Here is a 21,719-nt window from a genome sequence, read left to right as displayed (position 1 = left end):
ATGTAAGGCGGTTAGACATTTTCTTGATGTTTTCCCTGAGGAATTACCTGGATTGCCGTTAGGCGGAGATATGGAGTTCACTATTGATTTGTCTCCAGGCACAAATTTTATGTTAAAGATTGGTTCATGATGAGTTAAGGGAATTAAAAATTCGGTTACAGGAATTGGTTGACAAAGGTATCATTTAAAGTACATCACGTTGGGGGGAGCACTAGTTTTTTTGGTGAGGAAGAAAATGGACATTAAGGCTATGTTTTAATTATAAGTAATTGAATCGGATAATGATCAAGAACCGTTATCCATTGTTGCGTATTGATGATTTATTGATCAACTTAGAGGTCTGCGTATTTCCTAAGATTGACTTAAGGTCTGGTTGTTACCGATTGAAGAGTTAATGATAACGTTTCTACGATTGTGTTCAGGACTCGTTACGGTCATTATGAGTTTCGTGATGCTATTCGAATTGACGGATTCTCCTGCTGTTTTATAAGTTGATGGATGAAGTTTTCCAAGAATATCTTGACAGGTTCGTTATTGTTTTCATTGACGATACTCTGGGATACTCTAAGCCGAGAGCAGAGCATGTTAGATATTTAAGTTGATGTTACAAAGATTGAAGGAACGTTGATTGTATGCTAAGTTTAGCAAATGTCAATGTTGTATGAATCAACAACAATTATAAAATGCGTTATATATGCTTAAGGTATTCAAGCGAAATTTTAAAAGGTAGCAGCGATTGAGAATTTGGAACAACCGCGAACCGTGGCTGAAGTTTGGAATTTTCTTGGCTTAGCAGGGTGTTATAGATGGTTTGTTGAAGGTTTTAATGATGCTTCTTTGAGTGGTGTTGGATGTGTTAAAGTGGAAGTGTTAAGGTAATTGTCTATGCTCCGCGACAAATGGAAACCTCATGAGATAAATTATTCTACTCGTGATTTGGAATTAACAACTATCATCTTTGCTGGGAAGATTGTGAGACATTATCTTTATGAAGAAAAGTGTAAGATTTCTACGAATCATGAGAGTCTCCAATATCTGTTTACTCAGATGAATCTAATCTTAGGCAACGAAGATGGATTGGGTTGCTTAGTGATTATGATTGCACGACCAGGGTGATCTTGAAATTTTTGCGACCAAAGCACTTGGTAGGAAAGCTCCAGTAAGAATTGATGCTTTGTATACTTGTTATGTTTTCCTTCTTGCGAATTTGAGACCTACTGGGATGAATCTTAAGGTAAAAGTTAAGAAGAAGTTTTATTGGCTAATTTTCAAGTTAGGCTGATTTTAGTTGATTGTCTACTTGACGCCTAGAAATGTGAGGAAGGAAATTTTGGATGAAGCGCATTGTTCAGCTTATGCGATGCACCCGGGAGGAACAAAAATGTATCATACCATTCGACCATTTTATTATTGGCCGGGTATGAAAAGAGAAATTGCTGAATATGTGAGCAGGTGTATTATTTGCCAGCAAGTGAAAGCGGAAAGAAAGAAGCCCTTTGGGCGAATGCAACCCCTTCCCGTTCCCCAGTGGAAATGGGAAAATATAACCATGGATTTCGTGTATAAACTTCCTCGTACACGAAATGGATTTGATGGTATTTGGGTAATTGTGGATCGACTCACCAAATCGGCGCATTTCATTCCTGTGAGGGAGAAATACCCTGTGAATAAATTGGCTAAGTTGTCTATCTCGAAGATTGTCAAGTATCATGGAGTTCCAGTAAATATTATCTCTGACTGAGACCCAAGATTTACTTCTAAATTCTGGGTGGCTTTTCAGGAAGCTCTGGGTACACAATTGCTTTATAGCACAGCTTATCATCCTCAAACTGATGGGCAATCAGAGAGGACCATTCAGACATTAGAGGATATGTTGAGATCTTCAGTACTGCAATTTGGTGATTCCTGGCATGATCGTCTAGACCTGATGGAGTTTGCTTATAATAATAGTTTTCACTCGAGTATCGGTATGTCACCATTTGAGGCACTTTATGGTAGGGCGTGTCGAACGCCATTATGTTGGTCCGAGGTTGGTGAAAGGGTGTTAGAAGGCCCTGAGATCGTGGACGAGACAACTCAAAATGTTCAGGTAATTAAGTCAAACCTGAAAGCAGCCCAGGATCGACAGAAGAGTTTAGCAGATCGGCGTACTACTGATAGAGTGTATGATGTGGGTGCTTGGGTGTTTTTGAAATTGTCACCTTGGAGAGGTGTGGTACGTTTTGGAAAAAGAGGAAAACTAAGTCCGAGATACATTGGACCTTATGTGATCATTGAAAGAGTTGGTGAAGTTGTCTACCGGTTGGAGCTGCCTCCGGAGTTATCTAAGGTCCATAATGTGTTCCACGTCTCTATGCTTCGGCATTATATTTCTGATCCTTCTCATGTGATTCCTCCTCAACCGTTAGAGATTAATCCAGATTTGACGTATGATGAGGAACCGGTCACTATATTGGATTGGAAAGATAAGGTTCTAAGGAACAAGACGGTGAGTTTGGTAAAGGTGTTGTGGAGAAACCATTCTGTTGATGAAGCTACTTGGGAGACGGAAGACCGGATGAGAGAGATGTACCCAAGATTATTCTACGAGTATTAAATGATTTATTTGGTTATGGGAATTTCGGGGACGAAATTCTATAAGGAGGGGAGATTGTCACAGCCCGTCCCGGAGGTACTGTTGACGGGAATGTGAAATGACGGAAGTGCCTTGGCGTTTTTAAGGTGCGTATGTTAGAGGCGTTATTTTGGTCCGAATATTAATTTAGCTAGAAGAATATTAGAGAGTTGGAAATTTTGAAGGTTGATTTCTTTTATTTGTATGGCTAGGATGAAATGGAGGGTGTGGGTTAATCTGGACCACACAAGACCTCTCCTTCCCTCTCCTTCCCCCGTGCCTTCCCTGTCTCTCCCTCTCCCTCACGAACTCGCGCACACACACCCATTGTACGGCACACACCCAAAATCCTTCCAAACTCGACGGATCGAGGCAACCAAGGTATGCATCTTCATCCTTTCGACGTTCTGAGTTCATTGGTACTAGTTTTAGGAAGTGAAACCCTCGAAATCACGGGAAACCCGAACCTCCATTTTTTAGTTACTGTTCATGCACACGTAAAATGTCGTGTTTCAGGGAATTCTAAGCTTGTAGTGAGCTTAGTGAAGTCCTAAGGAGGCTCGGAGTACTTCGTTTGAAGGATTTGGACGTCGGGATCACGTGGTTCCATTTTGGCCGAATTTCTTGGGAATTTTCCGGTGAGATTTCTTGACTTTTAGAGCCTTAAACTAGTCTATCGTGATTCTACATGTTTGGGGCTTCAATTTGATATAAAATACGAAGAAAATGGGTGAAAAACGAAGGAGAACAAGAGGTTTTAAAATTGGCCGGAAAATGGTCGCCGGAAAAACCAGTCCGGCGACCCAAGGAAGAAGAAGGGCGCGTGGGGGGCGCGTAGGCCCGTGCCACGTGCGGCGCGTGGGGGCGCGTGGCACATCAAAAAAATAATCTAAAAATATGTCGACGTTCGTGACGTCGAGTAGATCACTGTGGTATATTCATATACCCAAATTGAGCACCGTATGAGAAAGTTATTACGATTATTGGTTAGGTGCTTTAATTAACGTTTTATAGTTTTCGCATTTAGGTGAAAATGTGAATTGACGATCCGACCGTTGGATCGTCACCAAACTCTGATACGTTGTAATACGTAATATTTGAGGATTATTGGAACTTACGGATTGGGAATCCGAGTTACGGATCTTCCGGAATTGGAGTTGTAAGTTCATAAAATAAAATGTTAACTGTCACTTAGTTTTGGAAATTGACGGAGATCCGACCGTTGGATGGTAATGAAATTTCAGGATGTTGTCCTAGAGATATATTGTGGGCCTCTGGAAGTTATGGATTTAAAATCTGAGTTGCAGATCTTTCGGATCGAACTGTGTAGTGATGTGTTTTATATAAGTTATATTCTATCGATATGATTTCTGAGGTTGGATTTGATTATTGTTCTAGGCGGCGATCGTCATGACGCCTTGATGAGTTGTGCTAGGGAGTTGTAGGGCGAACTCCAGGTGAGTGGGCAGTTTTGTTTTCGTATTACCTATATACTATTGAGTTTTCCCAGAAATTGAATTTAAATGAAAGCATGATTTAAAATGCCATGGATAGATTTATATGAAAAGTATGATTTGAAATGCCATGCATAGAAGTATATGAAAAGCATGAATTGATATATGATGCATATATATATGTGAATTGGTACTGTGGACGCACAGGTAAGTATCAGGTGAGTTTTATATTATTCATGTGCATTGTTGATGTGTATATTGTGGATAGCTCATAACCTGCAATCATGGTGTTAGTGCTTATATTATTCACCACACCGCACGCTCGTCTTGGATCCAAGTAGGTGGATGTCGTACAGACCAAGTGAGGGTTCCGACATGCTAGTCGTATAGATTACTAGATGTGATTCCGACTAGTGGGTGACCTTAGATTATGTGCACAGATGATTGATGAGAGAAGCACTAGAGCGTATTATTACACCATCCATGTCGTACAGACTACTTCAGGTAGTTCCGACTTATCTGCAGTGTAGTGCCGTACAGGTCATCGAGGTGACTCCGGTTGGATTGGATGTTGAGCTATGGAATTAACCGTACAGGACCAACTGCAGGGTCTCCGGTTAATTCAACTTTTCACCTGTTACATTGATGCATCATTTATTTTGTTTTCGAAATTAAAACATGGCATACTTTCGAGTTTTAAAGAAAAATTGATGATTCGAGATTTATGAAAAGTACTATGTTATTATATTATTTTCTGGGAAAAGTATACAGGTTTTACAGTGAGGGGTTAGAATTATTTTTGGCGAAATGTTTTTGAAAAGCTTGGTTTTACTGACCCACTCAATTTTGTTTTTCGCCCCTCCAGGTTCTCGATAACAGAGTTTTGGTGGCCACGAGGAATCCAACGGTATTCTGACAGAATTCACAAAAGTAGGACTCACCCTCGAGGGTTTCCATTTTAATAATTGTATTTTAAAAGCTTCCGAACTGTGTAAATGGTTACGTCACTCTCATGTGACGGCCAGCATGCCCTCCTTCGGGACGGGGTGTGTCAGTTGAACTTTCCTCGACAAACTATTTTTTGTAGGCATTTGTATTGTTCCCGACAAATATTTTCGTCAAGACAAGGCTTTTAAGCCGACAAAAAATATTGTCCAACCAACAAAATGTGTTCATCGCCGTGATTATTTCGTCAACATAGTCTTCCCTCTCCCGAAAAAAATGGTTTCGTCAGGAGACATTTAATTTATAACAAAAATAATAAATGCTTTAATGCTCATATATATATGTATATATTATATGCATATCAAAATACAGTACTCAATTGTTACGAAATAATACTTTATTGATTGATAAATTTCGAATGTACATATAGACGCTAAATGTGAAAATATACAAATCTTGTACAAATGGAAAAGAATGTCCAAGCAATCTAGAAACATAGGAACAATAAGAATTGCATCGAAAAAAGACAACCCTTCATTCAACCAAGCCATCTACACAAGTAGAAGTAGAAAGTACTAATATATAAAAACTAAATAAAGCACTATAACATGCAGTTGCAGCAATTTACACAGTGTTAGAGGTAATATCGACAATGTTCCCTAACATTTACACCATCGTGAGAAATTTGGTGTGAATTGTAGTATTTTGGATAATTTACAGAATAGTACAAAGGTCCTTATAAGGAGGACTCATTAATGAGAATACAATGTCAAATATCCTAGAAATATGCTATTAACCAAATATGGTCCCTAAACTATAGCTATGCAATCTTTGATAGCGATAATCACAATATCACCTACAATGAATAGCATCAAACCAAATAAGAAAGCATCTCGACACGCCCCTCCAGTTGGAGAATGGATATCGCACACTCCCAACTTGTCAAGTAGTTTTTTTTCGTAGTTAAAAAAATTAAAACCATCAAATATTTTTTTCGTAGTTAAAAATTGTACAAAACCATGTTCGCCTCCTGTCGGCTAAATCCAGGAAGTTTTTTTCGTAAAGAGCAGTGGTAAATTGGTTTGCAAAATTGACGACAGATGCCTACTTGCCGACATACCATGTTCGCCTCCTGTCGGCTAAATCCGGGAATAAGTGTCATATAAACCTCCTTGCGCAAGTCACCGTGAAGAAAGGCATTTTGAACGTCAAGTTGGTGTAGGGGCCAATTACGGGTAGCTGCAATAGCAAGTAAACATCTGAAAGTAACGAGTTTGGCAGTAGGAAAAAAGGTCTTCATATAATCGAGTCATTCCTTTTGAGTGTAGCCTTTAGCCATAAGACGAGCCTTATACAGTTCAACTGTGCCATGAGAATTGTATTTCACTTTGTACACCCATTTGCATCAAATGGGCTTCTTTCCTGCAAGTAAAGAGGTAAGTTTCTAGGTTATATTTTGCTCAAGGGCCTGAATTTCTTTAGCTATGGATGCACACCAAAAAGGGTCAGTGGAAGCCTGAGCATAGGTAGTGGGCTCAATAATTTTAGAAATGGTGGCAACAAATGACCAGTGAGAAGAAGATAAATTATGATAAGAAATACAATGAGAAAGAGGATATCTAATACCCTTACTCGGTGGGGAGGAAGAAGACGATTCCCTTGGAGCAGAAGACACATCAACATTGCAATGGTAGTCTTGAAGGAGGACAAAGGGTTTTGGAATGCGATTGGATCTTTTGAGTGGAATAGAAGAAGGGAGTGAGGTAGTGGAGGGTGGCGTAGGAAGGGAGATAGCAATGTCATTGTTAGGATCAAAATTTGGAGTAGTGAGGGTTGGGTTTGGGTTTTTAGCAGTGACATGCGTAAGAGATTGATTTGGGGGTTGTGATGATGATGGCGTGGGGGTGGAGAAGGGCTATTTGGTGGTGAAGAAATTTGTTGTTGGTTAGGGCCCATAGTGGGTTTGTGTGGGCTTATAGGTGAAGCGATGGAATATGGGTCGGTGAAGTCTAGGCTAATAGTTGGTGGAATTGGTGAGCTGATGGATTTTGGGGTGAATGAGTCTGATTGGTGAGGGTTAAAAAGGATAGGTGTGGTAGTGGAATTTGGAAAGGTGAATGGAAAAAGGTTTTCATGAAATACCACATCTCTGCTAGTAAAATTTTTTTGAGCTTCAATATCATATAGACGGTATGCTTTTTGCCTGCAAGGGTACCCAACAAAAACACATTTACAAGCTATTTGATCAAATTTGGTGTTGGGTTGGAGATTGGTGGCAACCAAAAACATGGAGATGGGTATATGTGGGTGGTTGATTAAAAAGCAGTTCATATGGGGGTTTTCCATCAAGAATCGAAGTTGGCAAGCAGTTAGTTAAGTAGGTTGCAGTGAGGACACACTCCCCCCAAAATTTAAGTGGAAGATAGCATGGAAACGAAGGGCGTGAGCCATTTCAAGAAGATGACAGTGTTTTCTTTCAACAACCCCATTTTGTTGGGGTGTATAAGTGCAAGTGTGCTGGTAAAGAACCCCATGGTTTGTAAAGAAAGGTTGCATAGAGGAAAATCCCCCCCCCCCAATTGTCTACACGGATGGCTTTGATTTGATTGTAAATTGCGTGGAGACAAAAGAAAAGAAATTTTTTAGTAGATGTTGTGTCTCCGATTTCAATCTCATCAAGTAGACCCATGTAGTGCATGAGTAATCATCAACAATTGTGAGAAAATATTTAGCACCATAATGAAATGTAATTTTATGCGGACCCCATATGTCACGATGAATTAAATCAAAAGGTGCAATGTTCTTTATTGAACTAGAAGGAAAAGGCAATCTAGTTTGTTTTGCCAATGGACAAAAATCACAAACATGCGTAGAAAGATGAATATGAGAAAATTGCTCAGATAATAAATGGAGTTGGCATCAGATGGGTGTCCCAATCGAAGGTGTCAAAGGTTGTGTTTGGTGGCGACATGGAAGGTTGAGGTAGAATGGAATTGGGAAGCAAGGTGGGTCGGATCGAAATAGTAAAGGTTTCCGAGCCTTTTACCCAATTCAATCATCTTCTTCGTGTGCAAGTCATGTATATAACAAAATATCGAAAAAAAAAACACAACAATTGAATGTTTTGGTAAGAAGAGGAACAGATAAAAGATTCACATTGAATGCAGGGGTAAAGCATCTTTGAGGCGTAAAATTTCAGTAAAGTGAATAGTGCCTAATGACATGATTTGTGCTTTTTCCCCCATGGGTAACCCTACTGGTGGAAGAGAAATATGTGTACTGGTGCTTAAATGATGTAGGGAGTGGGTGATGTGATACGTAGCACCACTATCTATAATCTAAGCATCCAATAATTTGGTGTGTGCGCTAAAGGGAGAATTCAAACCAAAGTTTGCTTGGAACGTTGAAGCTTCCTCTTTACCAACATTGTCCATGATTTTTTTACATTGTTCAAGAGTAATATGCGGAGTTATGGACTGTAGGTGATGAGTTTGATGGACTGAGCCTTGGACATTGTTGCTAGATGACTGTTGACGAGGACCACTTTTACGACTTTGGAATGAGCAGTTGGCACCCTCAAATCGTGACGACTCTTTGTCATGCCATTTATGCCCTGGTGGGAAACCATTAAGCCAAAAACAAGTTTCAACAATGTGATTATTACCATTGCAATAAGTACAGTGTCGTGGTCCTTTCTGATTGTCGCGGGACGAGGAAGATGATGAATTGTTAAACGTGGTGAAACAATTTTGTGAACTTTGTTTACCATTGCCATTCTTCTTGTTAGATATGGAAAGCATAGCTATATTCTCATTGTTGATGGTTGAATTGGAAGCAATCCGATGTTGTCTTTCTTTTTGTAAAATAAGGCTATATGCCTTCTGGGTAGTGGGCAAGGGCGACATGAGTAGTAAGTGCCCTTGAATCGTGGCATAGGACTCATGGAGCCCCATGAGAAACTGCATTAAATGTTGCTGCTTCTCTCTAGCCAAGATGGATTTCAGTGCACCACAAGAACAAGCCTCTAAAGCATTGAGGGAAGACAACTCGTCCCAATAGCCTTTCAATTTGAAGAAGTATGTAGATACAGACATTTGATCTTGCATGAGTGTGGTAATATCTCTCTCAATTTGAAAGATCCTAGGCGCATTGCTCTGTGCAAATCTTTCCTCCAAATCTGCCCAAATTTTGAATGCAACGTTTATAAATAAGACGCTATCTGAGAGATCTCTCTCCAATGTGTTTACAATCCAAGATAAGACCATATCGTTGCAATGTTTCCACCGAACGAACTCGAAGGTTTTGCTGTTGGGGATGGTTGTTTGATCGAGCCATCAATAAAGCCCGTTTTGTTTTTGGCACTAAGAGCGATTCGCATTGAACGACTCCAAGTTCTATAACTTTCAGTGGTTAATTTTGTCATGACTAAGACCAGACTAGGATGGTCGGAGTGGTGAATGTAGAATGGATGATTGAGGTTGGAAGAATCCATATCTGAAAGTGGATTTTGGCCCCTCTTTATTTTGGTGTCGGTGCCGCTGCTCGGCACCGTGTCTTCTCTGTCGTTGTCCACCATGATTGATCACTTCAATAGTGTTTTGATGAAGGCCTGGATGGTCTCTAAGTACCATGAGAAATTTGGTGTGAATTGTAGTATATTGGATAATTTACAGAATAGTACAAAGGTTCTTATAAGGAGGACTCAGTAATGAGAATACAATGTCAAATATCCTAAAAATCTACTATTAACCAAATATCGTCCCTAAACTATAGCTATGCAATCTTTGATAGAGATAATCACAATATTAATTACAATGAATAGCATCAAACCAAATAAGAAAGTATCTCGACACATCGGCCCCCTTAATTTGCTTGGGAGGCATTTCCCCAAAAGCAAGTTGATAAGCTCATATTTATATGTATTTTACATAAAATTCACTTGTCTTTTCTTAGTTAGTTCCTTATATTTTTGAGCTATTTACTATGTTTTTGTGTTTTGTGTGATTTATCAAGCAAAGAAAAGAAAAGTAGCACAAGTGAGATATTAAGTAACAAATTCGTCAAAACTGCCTGTGCAGATTAGCTGACTTTGGAAGCATGCTACGAACAGCTCAGAATGAATGAGAGAATGAGCCTTATATGCTTGGACAGCTACGGATGTCTATTTTCTGGACCAATTTACGGATTGTTAATATCATTTTTCTAGAAGACGTTATGGGCATTGTAACACTGAAAGGTTCAAAAAAGGGCTAAGCAGATTTGGCTAATAAAATGAGAAAGTAACACTATGTTTGGATGGAGAATTTCTAAATTATCACAGAATTTTAAATGACGGGAATTACAATTGACAGTAATTAAATTCCCGTTAAATGAATTTCATCGTTTGGATGTTGGATACATAGAAATTACAAAATGACAGGAATTCCAAATTTCATTGTTTGGATATTCTCTAGAATTTGTATTAAATAGAGGAATACAAATTTGAATCAAAAGTTAAAATGGTTATAAATCTATCACTCCCTCATACGAAATACACCAATCACCGTATCAGATTATTCGATTGCAGAAAAAAATTAGAAAAGGATACATATATGTGGAGATGGCCATTTGAAACATAATATGTTGCGAGCATTATCAAAAGGAAACAGAACTACAGACGCAAAGGACTCCCGAGCTGATTCCATATAAATCTATCACTCCCTCAAACAACTCCTGAGCTGATTCCATATATCCCTAACCTTGGTATAAGCAACTATCAAAAGGGAAAGGAAACAGGTTACTGCTATGTTCAATATTATTTGTACTATTACTTTCACCAACCTAATAAACAACACCAAGGTTGATAATGCAGCACAAATGCTATTAAGCATCTCACTTCCAAATTCTTTTTAATCCTATACCTAACACAAAGACCACCAAATTTTCTTCCACATCTTTTGAACCAGAAAGCAGAAAGCAGATGACTACAAATCAGAAAGCAGATGTCAAAACCAACAACCAGAAAGTAGAGTTGACCAACAACCAGAGTATTAGCATTCACAGCACAATCTAATGAAAGTATTTATGTAAACATCCTTGCTAAAGAATCAATCACAGCTATCAAGCATATCACTAGCATATCAAGAATCAGAGTATTAGCATTCACTAAGACAATATAATCAAAGTAAATGTTCCAACAATTAATAGCTACAATAATGTGATGAGTCTGCAATAATATGATAAAGTTGATTGAAGTAGAAAAATCCCAATAAAGCACACGTGCAAATGTCAATGAACTTTCCTGACATGCAGTGCTTTTATTCTAACTTAAATCTTACAGAAAAACACTAAAATGGGAAATATAATGAAAATAATCCTATGCGCCTCGTGAAGTAAACAATAATACCATATTCTTTTTCTTCTCAACTGGGAGTGTCTTCAACATGAGAAATTGCTTGTCATTTTCGATCAACCAAGCACATGCTTTGATTTGTTCTTCTTCACTGAGATCTGGTATTGCATTTACTTCATCATATACCTCTGTTGGATCAAGCTTCTTTGTGTCTGCACAAATATAGTCTTGAAAGGATGAAGCCATCTTGGCAAGTGAATCTGCAATCATATCTTTAGGGGTGGTTAGTTTTTTCTTTGTATGAGGCACATCAACAAAATTTGTTGGCTTTCTCTTGCTTTGAGTCTTCTGACCATTGGCTGAAGTAGGTGAAATATCATTAATAATTTCAATATCTTCTAAACCTTGCGTATCACCATCCAAATCAATATGATTAGTTTCAATATGCGGAGGAGTCATAATCTCAAAAGCTTCCACACCTGTTTCAGCACCCTCACCCGTGGCTCTATCTTTGCCGCACAAATCCACTATATCATCCCAATTTGGAATGACCTTCCAATGAAAACTTTTAGCACCACTATGTGACTACCAATCAAAACATAAAAATCAAAAAGCAAACTGTAAGTATAAGAAGAGTTAAAAGAATATCACACACAGAATAGAAAAATAATGAATTTATCATACCTTCACGTAATCTTGCCAGGCATGATCTTCATCTACACTTATCATCTTTTTGGTTGCATCCCAATTAAATCCACTTTGACTTAGTATATCACTCACTACTGCATAGAACTTTTTCCAAGACTTCACACGGTTTCGAATGTTATCAGCAGTTACATGAATATCAAATTGAGTAGATAATATAGATGCAGCAGAATTATAAGCAGTTGTCTTCCAACCACCATCTCCTTTGTTACCCAATCTTCGTTCTTCGCGAAGTATGTCAGCCAAAACACGTTCCATATCTACATTCCATCTAAAATAATTATTCTCATCTCCTTCATTTTCAATTTCTTGGTTCTCTTTCTTTCTCCTTGGTTTTTGTTTGCATACTGGTTTTCTGTCAGATCCTTCCATTTCTCCTAACATTAAACAAATATTAATTGAAATTTTAAGTCATTCGTAAACACATGCATATCAAGAATCAGAGTATCTACCAAGGAGATCACAAATATCAAGTCATTCTCTAAATCTCAACACATTTAAGAAAAAAAATGTACATGCTTCAAGCTGTCTTTGTACATGTTCAAAACTAAACTAATACTAACAGAAAAGAAAAATAAGATGACCATTTAAACAACACCAAGCTTGATACTAAAATCTGAAAACCAGGGCATTCCATAAAATTTAAAAGCTAATGCATTTCGTAGCAATAATGTCATTGACAAAATTATTAACTGAGACGTTAAAGATAACATGCTAAGAAAAACAACTAATTTTCGATTAAGAAGTATTTGCAGCTCTCTGAGCTTGGTAATCATGGAACATCTGCAATGCCAATGTATCACGAAACGCTGTCCATTCGGCAGTAGCTTGAACAGATGTAATCCCATCAGAGTTATTTTCATTGTCCTCTCTTGTTGAACGATTTAACAACTCTGAGTCCACAGATGCTAAAAATTGTAAATCTTGAGCTTCTAAAACTAGATCAGCTGCTTGCTCAGTTCTAATAAAATTATGCAAGATACAACATGCATTTATAATCCTAACTTGCGTTTTAATATCAAAAAAGGATGGTGTGCGTAATATGCTCCATCGTTTTTTTAACAATCCAAATGCCCTCTCAATAACATTCCTTGCCCTTGAATGACGCAAATTATATAATTCTTTGTAGTTTTCAGGTCGACGGTTTCCAACCCACTCTTTCAAGTGATATCTAGTTCCACGGTAAGGTGCTAAAAACCCCGGTCCATTAGTATAGCCAGCGTCCACAAGATAATACTTATCTACAATAAAAATTTAGAGAACAAATTTAGATACATTTTAAAGTTTTGTTTATCTAACATAGAACTAATTGGTATCACACATTACCATTTGGAACATGAAACCGGTTACTCCTATGTAAAGCATCACGCAAAACACGCGCATTAGATGCAGAGCCTTCCCATCCAGGTAACACATAAAAAAATCTTAAATCTGGACCACAAACTCCTAACATATTAGTGAATATATCACCCTTTCTATCTCTATATCTTGGTCTTTCCTCAGCCGTTATTGTTACTGGAATGAGAGTTCCATCAAGTGCTCCAAGATAATTCTAAATAAAAATGTCATACAACGAAAAAAAGATTAAAGTCTAAAAAGATAGTGAAGTTATCAAACAAATACATAATTTTTTTGGTTTAAGTGCTAATTGATTACCTCAAACCACCGCCACTTTTCTCTTTCAGAATTACCAATAACGCATGGTTGATATTTCACATATGCTTGACTTATTTTCATCATTGCATGCAACACATTGTGAAATTGCCGACTAATTGTTTCCTTGGAACGATAATAGTGTAAACCGACAACTCTAAACTTCAAGTTGTGGGCAAGTATATGCAAAAAAATTGCAACAGATTCTTCAATGGACACATGTCTAGTGCGAACTAATCCACCAATCCCTTGTAAAATCTCACATAACCATTTAAATGCACTCTTGCTAACTCGTAATTGTTCAATGCAAGTTGAATCTTTTCCATTAAACAATCGGCCGAGGAAAGATTGTCTTTCTTGATCCCAATCATTTGAAGGTTCTTTAAGAAGAACACTTTTACTATACCAATGCATGACAATGACAATAACATATATAATCGTACCGACAATAATTTTCCTCTTTTTCCTATTTTCCTCTTCATTTATAGCACGCTTTCGCTTTAACCTCGTTAGCATCTCTACAACATCAGTATGTTCCATACCTGTTTGAATATATGAACAAAGAATTCTTACTAGTGAACATAGCTGGAAATGATATAGTGCAGGGAAACAAGAAACTTATACTTGGTAATTTGCCCTTAGCTTTTGAGCTTAACATATCTACTGGAGTAACTGGTTATGTGCTAAATCTAATTTGTTATCAAATACTAAAGTTTGTTTTCATCTTTTTTTCTGCGTTCCTATGGTAGTTGATGAGGTTTAATATGCTTCAACTTTTGAGAAATCTACGATCTCACTCCCAAGGAAAGGAGATGACGGATGCTGATATTTTAAAGTGGGCTAACAACAAAGTCAGAAGCACAGGCAGAACTTCTCAAATGGAGAGTTTTAAGGTTCAAACGGAATAAACCTGTTTTCGTTTTAAATGTAGGTTCGGTCATAATTCAACTAATTAACAAGACGAATATAATCTGATTCTTGACTTGAGTTGTTTCCCAGATAAGGTTAGACCCAATACACAATTCAATTGGAAAAAAAAAAAATTAATAAACACCCAAACATATGAGTATCACCAAAATTCACAACTGTGAAGCAAGTCCCTGCATCCATGATAATAGCCCACATATTCGCAGACGAAGCAACGCAACTAATATTTATACCCAATTAATAAACACCCAAGCATATAAGTATCACCAGAACTCATTAAACATAATACACTTGATGATTTGAACCTACACGCAGAGATAGAGTATACTATAATAATTCGAACCGTAATAATTCAAGAAAGAAGAGAGAAGAGAGAAGAGGCTGACCTAGAATGAAGGAAGAAGATGAAGCATGAGCGTCCCTTCTAAGATTGGTGAGTTATAACAGAGTGAAGCCCTTTTTATTGTAAACTTTGGCGCCAATCATCCCAGTTTGGCGCCCTAATCATGAAATTTGCCGCCTGCAAGATTTCCATCCGATGGATTTGGGATTCTCTCCGTTGTTGGAATTGTGAAATTCCACCTATTTTGATGGAAATTAAACTCGGGATTGTTCAGCCCTGATTTCCCCCTTTTTTTCCCATGGAATTTGCCGTTTCTCTCGCAGCAGGGTTGCCAAACGTGGGAAAACTGCTTTCCCATCCTAATTCCCTAGTTTAAGTGAAATTCTGGTTTATTTTACTGTATCCAAACAGAGTGTAAAGGCACTTGTTTTGTGTTTTGCTTTGTCATCAACACTCAGCAGTAAATGGGGTTATGATTGCACTCATTTGGCTTTGGAGCAAGTGGAAATGTACAGCTAGAAAGAGAAGGCACGGCACATGCAAAGGGAGGAGACATCAAACAGCTCACACACATGCAAGGATGACATACACACACATGCAAACTGCATGGACAGGTTGGAGGGCAGAAAATGTGTTTGTTTTGTGGTTGAAATGATGAAGAACATGTGTGTGCAAGTGTAACAGCTAGTACAATGTGGAAATGATGATTACATGGCAGCACACACACATGGGAAAGCAAAGAATGCACATCACATGGAAACACAAGGCACATGGGCAGAAAATGGGTGATTTGTGGCTGAAATGATGAAGAACATGTGTGTAAATGTAAAGGAGAAACATGGCAGAAAATGTGTTTGTTTTGTGGCTGAAATGATGGAGGTCATATGTGTGCAAATGTAAAGGGAAACATGGACATCACACACCCATACAAACTGCACATGCAAGGAATTGAAGTGGTCCTCTCCTTAGCCTATAAATACATACATCCACCATTCCCCTTCCTAAGGAAGCTTGATCCATCCAAGAAGCTACATTCACAAACACTTTCATCCCTTTCCTTGCCGTGAGCACTACCCATTTCATCCATATATTCCCACAATTCACAAACCATTCTACACATCCATAAATCCCAAAACACAATTCCATACATTCCTTTCCCTTTGCCGTGGCATCCATCCAACCTAAATACATTCATAACCTTTCCATATATCCATACACATCCTAGACACTTGCTGCAACAAGGTGGTGAAAACAAAGGTCCTTGGCGTTTCAAGCTTGGAACTTTGGAGCATTTTAGGTGTACTTCGTTCTTGCTTTCAATGTCTACTTTGTTATTTTCTAATTTTGTTGCAATTATGAGTAGCTAAACCCCTATTTAGTTAGGGGGAAGTTTGAAGCCATGAACATGCTTGAGATATGAATTGATTTCTTCCAATTGTGATTTGATAAGTTATGATTGCAATTCAATTATCTATCTTCTTCATAACTGATTCTTGCATGTTTATTAAGGATGCATACTTAGTTTTCATGCATGAATTAGACGCTAGAATATAAATGAGTTTCACCTAATCGTTACAAGTTTATATTCATGAGTAGTGAAGGTTGTTTGTCACAATTGCGTTAATTGAATTCTTGGCAAACGTATCATGCATTCATAGTTACAATTAACTCGTCAACACTTATGATTTTTATTGAATGTAATGATCTCTGATTGTATCTTTATGATGCATTCATATAGGGGACTTTTAGAGAATGGTTTGGGTTGTTGCATGCATTCATCCAATTCAATGAGTAAAGGAAAATCTGAGGGTTAATTTGTGCATCACGGTTAATCTGGGGTGTTGAGCATCATAGTCTATTGAAAAGCAATTGGAAATCGATTCATATACAAGTGTGTCATGTGTGAAGAACGGACCTCTAACTAATCCATCCATCATCTTATTTCTTAAATTCGTTTTACAATCTGCCTAGTTTTATAACTTATTTGTTTGTTTCAAATTCATCAAAACTAAAATCCCCCTTTTACTTTCTTGTTTCAAAGTGTTTAAAATCTGTTTTGTTTGTGTTTTAGAATGTTTTGAGTCAAGTCAAAACCCAAATTTCGTCCAAAGTTGTGTTAGAGTCAGAAACTGCCTAGTTTGTGTTTTTAGGCAGTTTTGAGTGTTTTTAAGTTGTTTTGAGTCTTGTGAACCTGTTTTGAGTCATTTGAGTCTATTCAAATGTTTTTAACTTTGTTTTTATGTTTTTGAGTTAGTTTAGAGGTTTTAGCAAGCCCTCCTAATCCCCGGTTTAGAACGATCCCTACTTGCATTTATACTACAATTTGACAACAAGAGGGTTTAATTTGTGTGTTAAGTTAATATTTCGCATCACAAGTCACTTAACTCAAGCTGAGAAGACACTAAATATTTGGAATGCCTTGATAAAAAGAAACCCAATTCAGTTGTGTACATAAATTAGAGCAGCGTAACGATGATGACAAACCAGCATTTGATCGAGTTTGCATGGGGGCTGGCAAATAGCAAGCACCCATTTTTATGGATAGTTAAGGCTGGCGTGGTAAAGGGTGACTCACCAAATTCACCATTTTTTTTAGGAGATTAAGGATAAGGGTTATATTGCAGGTTGGTGTGCACAAGACCAAGTGTTAGCTTATCCATCTGTTGGAGTTTTCCTAACACGCAGTGGTTGGAATGGAGGTTAGCTTATCCATCTGTAATTTGCTGGCCTTCTTTTGTGGAGCAACAAACGAATTGCGGTACTCATGCACTACGTGGGAGATTGGAATGGAGGTGAGCCCTGATGTGAAGTGCCACGAAATTGAAGAACTTGTCATTGAAATGCTGGAAGGAGAAGGAGGGATGAAGATGAGGGAAAAGGCAAAGGAATGGAGGAAAAAAGCTGTTGAAGGTACTGATGTTGGAGGATCATCGTACAATAATTTTGAGAGATTTTTTATGGAGGCACTCCAACTTGGTGAATCACTTGCTACAAGATGAGGAACACGTTTGGTCCATTTTCATGAACTATCAAATATGCTTTTATTGACAGGGAATTATCTTATTTTCATATTTCGTGTTACCTTATAATGTTTATCTTTGGTAATTTGGATCTCAGTTTCTCTAGTTTTTGTAGCCCCTATAAATAAACAACTTCCCATGTCAGAGCTCATCCTTGGTTTTCTATTATGTCTCTGATTTTCTATCTTCTTGCTTCATTTTGTTTCTTTCGCCTATCAATATGTGATGCATTCAGAAACCTCAAATGCATTGGCTTGGTTCCATTCATAAGTATTCATTTTCTTGGAAAATTTTGTGCTTAACCTGTGTGTAGACACTGTAATTTCATAAGCATGAATCGCAAGTTCAAGCATGCAACCAAAAAGTCAAGTTGCTCTACATGGTGATAAATGGACGCAAAGCATTACCTCTTGTTGGTGTATAATTGTAATCAATGTGTGAAGAAGGAGCCAGTATCCATATAATTGAAGTATATATGGAGCTCAAAGTGGGTGGCTCATCCAAATGTGTTTTGTGTTGTGCGCTACCCAATGTGTCTTGTTGAGGCGCACTTGATGAAGATAACAACAAATAGCACAAAGAAACATCCTAAGTGAGCAAGTGACTTGTAGGCGAGGGTTCCACTGCAAGCTATCTTCCATGGTGGTTGTGGCGCAAAGTTAGTTAAAAGTATAGTTTTTAAGGTTTAAATTTCATTATATTCTTCTCCTTCTAAGAGGCAATATATAAACTATACATTTTCTGATACAAGTAACATTAAAGGAACCCTAACTAAATTAGGAAACACAATTATATTCCTGATCACAAACAATCTCCTAACCAACTTGTCTAGTGAGTCTCAAAATCTCCCATCAGATACTGCATGTGTTAGAATACCTGCCAAATGTTCTTTTGTCTTCACAAATGGAATATCAACAAACCGAATGTCAAGCTTCTCCTTATGAAGTGTTTATCTACCTCAACATGTTTGGTCTGATCATGCTGCACTGGATTGTTAGCTTGCTTAGTTATCACAATACAACAACATAGACCCCTTAGGCTTAAAACCTATCTCAGTAAGAAGTATCTGAAGCCACAGAAGTTCACAAATACCATGTGTCATTTCCATTTATTTGGCCTCTACAAACAACCTTGCCACCATATTCTATTTTTTACTTCTCCAAGTTACTCTATTACCAGCCACGAAAGTAAAATAACTTGATGTAGACCGCTTATAAGTAATGTTTCCAGCCCAATCTTCATCAATATATCCCATCACCTCCATATGTCCATGCTTTCTGTACATTGGCCTTTTCTTGAAGCTCTCTTTAAATAGCTTATAATCCGCTATACAACTGCCATATGATCTTCACTCGATATGTGCATAAACTGGCTCACCACACTTACATTGTGACAAGTCGTTTCCTTCTCGGGACCTAGCAACCTCGATACCTAGAAAGTACTTAAATCCCCCTAAATCTTTCATCTCAAATGCGGAGGCCAAGTACCACTGTAGTCATTTAATTTCCTTTTTATCATCACCAATGACAGCCTTCTCATCCACATATATAATGAGCAAGGTAATTTACCATCCGTACATTTCATCAATAAAGCATGATATGAGTTTCCCTGTAGATATTCATACTTTTTCATAGCCTGAGTGAATCTCCCAAACCATGCTTTTGGCGACTGCTTGAGACCATGCAATGCCTTTTGAAGTCTGCATATTTCCCATTAAAGTCTATGATGCCATACCCTGGTGGAAAATCCATGTAGACCTCTTCCTCTAAACCCTACACAGGAGAATGCCCACATGGGCAGACATCAGCAAGTGGCCCACCGGGTGCTGTCCTATCATTATACCCGACAACATTTTGTGGTTCATCAGTAGTGATAGGTACATGTGCCAGCCTATTTGGGCATTCATCATACTCCAGATGCAGCCCATGTTCATTATTGGGGCAACCAACAAGTATATTGAACCAGCCATAATCTTCACTCATGGTTGTTTCCCCCTGAAGAGTATGGCTTGAAAGAAAAAATAGCTCATCTTGGGAGAAGGTAACATCCATAGTGATGTTGACATGTTGGGTAGGTGGATGACAACATCGGTAACCTTTTTGTTGGGGATTAAATCTATTGAAAACACACCGTATTGCACATGGATCAAGCTTGCTTCTTTGGTTCTTATGAAGATGAACTTAGGCAACACACCCAAAAACCCATGGTTCAAGATGAAGAGTGGAGGAAAGCAAGGTTCTAAAAGACACTAAGTGCTAGTTGGGCGGTCGGTTGGGGACTAGCGCCTAAGAAGCTATGTGGAGGCCTAGGCGGTCTAGGCGGAATTAATTAATAAATCATATAAATTAACTAAATTTACTATATAAGATATAAAAAAAAACATTGAATAATACAATATTTTTTTTTGAAATAAAGAATACATATGCATGTATATATGTAAAATTTTAGACTTTCTAAATTAGTTTTGTACCATTTTAGAAAAGCCCATATTGATGGGCCTTTATTCTCATTAATAAAAGTGAAAAAGGTCGGCTTTTTCATTGTTGTTTTAATATATTCTAACTTCCACTGAATCACTTACTTAAAAGAAAAACCTAATAGCTAAACTGCCAAAACCTAAAGTAACCAACTTCTTTAAAGTCAAAATCCTAACAAAAGCCTCTGCACCCATCTTTGCAATTGCAGACTTATTATCTACAACTTGTCACCATCACCCCTTTTTGCAAGACTGCAATTGCAAGTTTCTCATTACAAAGCTCTCTCTCTCTCTCTCTCTCTCTCTCTCTCTCTCTCTCTCTCTCGTAGACCATGTTGAGGCTTCTTTTAAGCAAACTGAGAGGGCAACGACGAGGCTTGGGGAAACAAAGGGGTTGTGAGTCATGACAATACTTTTTTTTTTCTAGACCACCCAGCGTCCGCTGAAGTCGCCTAGCCCACTTAGGTGGCCGCCTTATGCCGCCTTACGCCTCCTAATATCTTTGCTGATTTCATAAGCGATTTCAGGTTAATCGCGACGAAGCACTACCACCTAATGCTTAGGAGCCACCTAGACCATTTTTTAGAATAGTGGAGGAGAGTGAGACATAGTTAGCAAGTACGGCCAACAGAGTCCTAAAAGAACGTAGGTCATTACATCAGCCCAGTATGTCTTGGGTGCATGAGCACCAATGAGAAAGGCACAAGTAATCTCTAATATGTGTCGATTTTTTCGCTCGATGACTTTATTTTGCTGTGGGGTCTAAGGGCAAGTAGTCTTATAGAGAATACCCTTTGCCATGAAAAATTTAGAGAGATCCTGATTAAGATAATCGCCATCATTGTCAGACCTGCGTACAATAACTGGAGTGAATATTGAGTATAGATCATGTGATAAAATATTTTGAAGACTCCCGCACATCACTTTTATTTTTCATGAGATACAACCACGTCATTCTATTGTAGTCATCAACAAATGTTACGGACTATCACGTCATTTTATTGCAGTCATCAACAAATGTTACAAACTAACACACTCTATGTCGAGTAGTAACCAGAGATGGACCCTACACATCATAATGAATTAGCTCAAAATAAATTGTTCATTTATTAAAACTCGAAGAATACGAAGCTCAATGACTTTTAACTAATGTTCAACTGATGCCACAACTAAGGCATGGCTTAGCCAACGATGACACAACTAAACTGTATTCGCTTTTCCATTGTCACGACCTTGAGCTTGATGAAAACG

The 21,719-nt window shown here is 38.0% G+C and overlaps 2 protein-coding genes across 4 annotated transcripts; one reads left to right on the top strand and one right to left on the bottom strand.

Moving 5' to 3' along the window:
* Nucleotides 1–11,200: 11,200 nt before the first annotated feature.
* Nucleotides 11,201–15,326, bottom strand: LOC139196693 (protein ALP1-like). Of its 3 annotated transcripts, XM_070823048.1 has the most exons (4): nt 15,016–15,326; nt 13,706–14,244; nt 13,376–13,601; nt 12,451–13,290 (listed from the first exon to the last, which is right to left on the bottom strand). In XM_070823048.1, exons 2-4 carry the CDS (start codon nt 14,240–14,242, stop codon nt 12,788–12,790), a joined length of 1,266 nt encoding a protein of 421 aa, XP_070679149.1. In that variant the 5' UTR covers nt 14,243–14,244; nt 15,016–15,326; the 3' UTR covers nt 12,451–12,787. The 3 variants fall into 3 exon arrangements, with proteins under 3 accessions (XP_070679150.1, XP_070679152.1, XP_070679149.1); XM_070823049.1 differs by lacking the exons at nt 12,451–13,290; nt 13,376–13,601; nt 13,706–14,244 and adding exons at nt 11,201–11,929; nt 12,029–12,426; XM_070823051.1 differs by lacking the exons at nt 12,451–13,290; nt 13,376–13,601; nt 13,706–14,244 and adding exons at nt 11,201–11,929; nt 12,029–12,423.
* A 2,118-nt stretch (nt 15,327–17,444) lies between these two features.
* LOC139196040 (linamarin synthase 2-like) lies at nt 17,445–17,971 on the top strand. Its single transcript, XM_070821712.1, has 2 exons — nt 17,445–17,538; nt 17,658–17,971. Exons 1-2 carry the CDS (start codon nt 17,445–17,447, stop codon nt 17,969–17,971), a joined length of 408 nt encoding a protein of 135 aa, XP_070677813.1.
* Nucleotides 17,972–21,719: the final 3,748 nt, after the last annotated feature.

This window comes from Malus domestica, chromosome 01 (assembly GCF_042453785.1).
Source record: "Malus domestica chromosome 01, GDT2T_hap1".
NCBI classification, from domain to species: domain Eukaryota; kingdom Viridiplantae; phylum Streptophyta; class Magnoliopsida; order Rosales; family Rosaceae; genus Malus; species Malus domestica.
The sequence above is the reverse complement of the archived record's forward strand: the minus strand, read 5'-3'. Positions and strand labels throughout refer to the sequence as shown.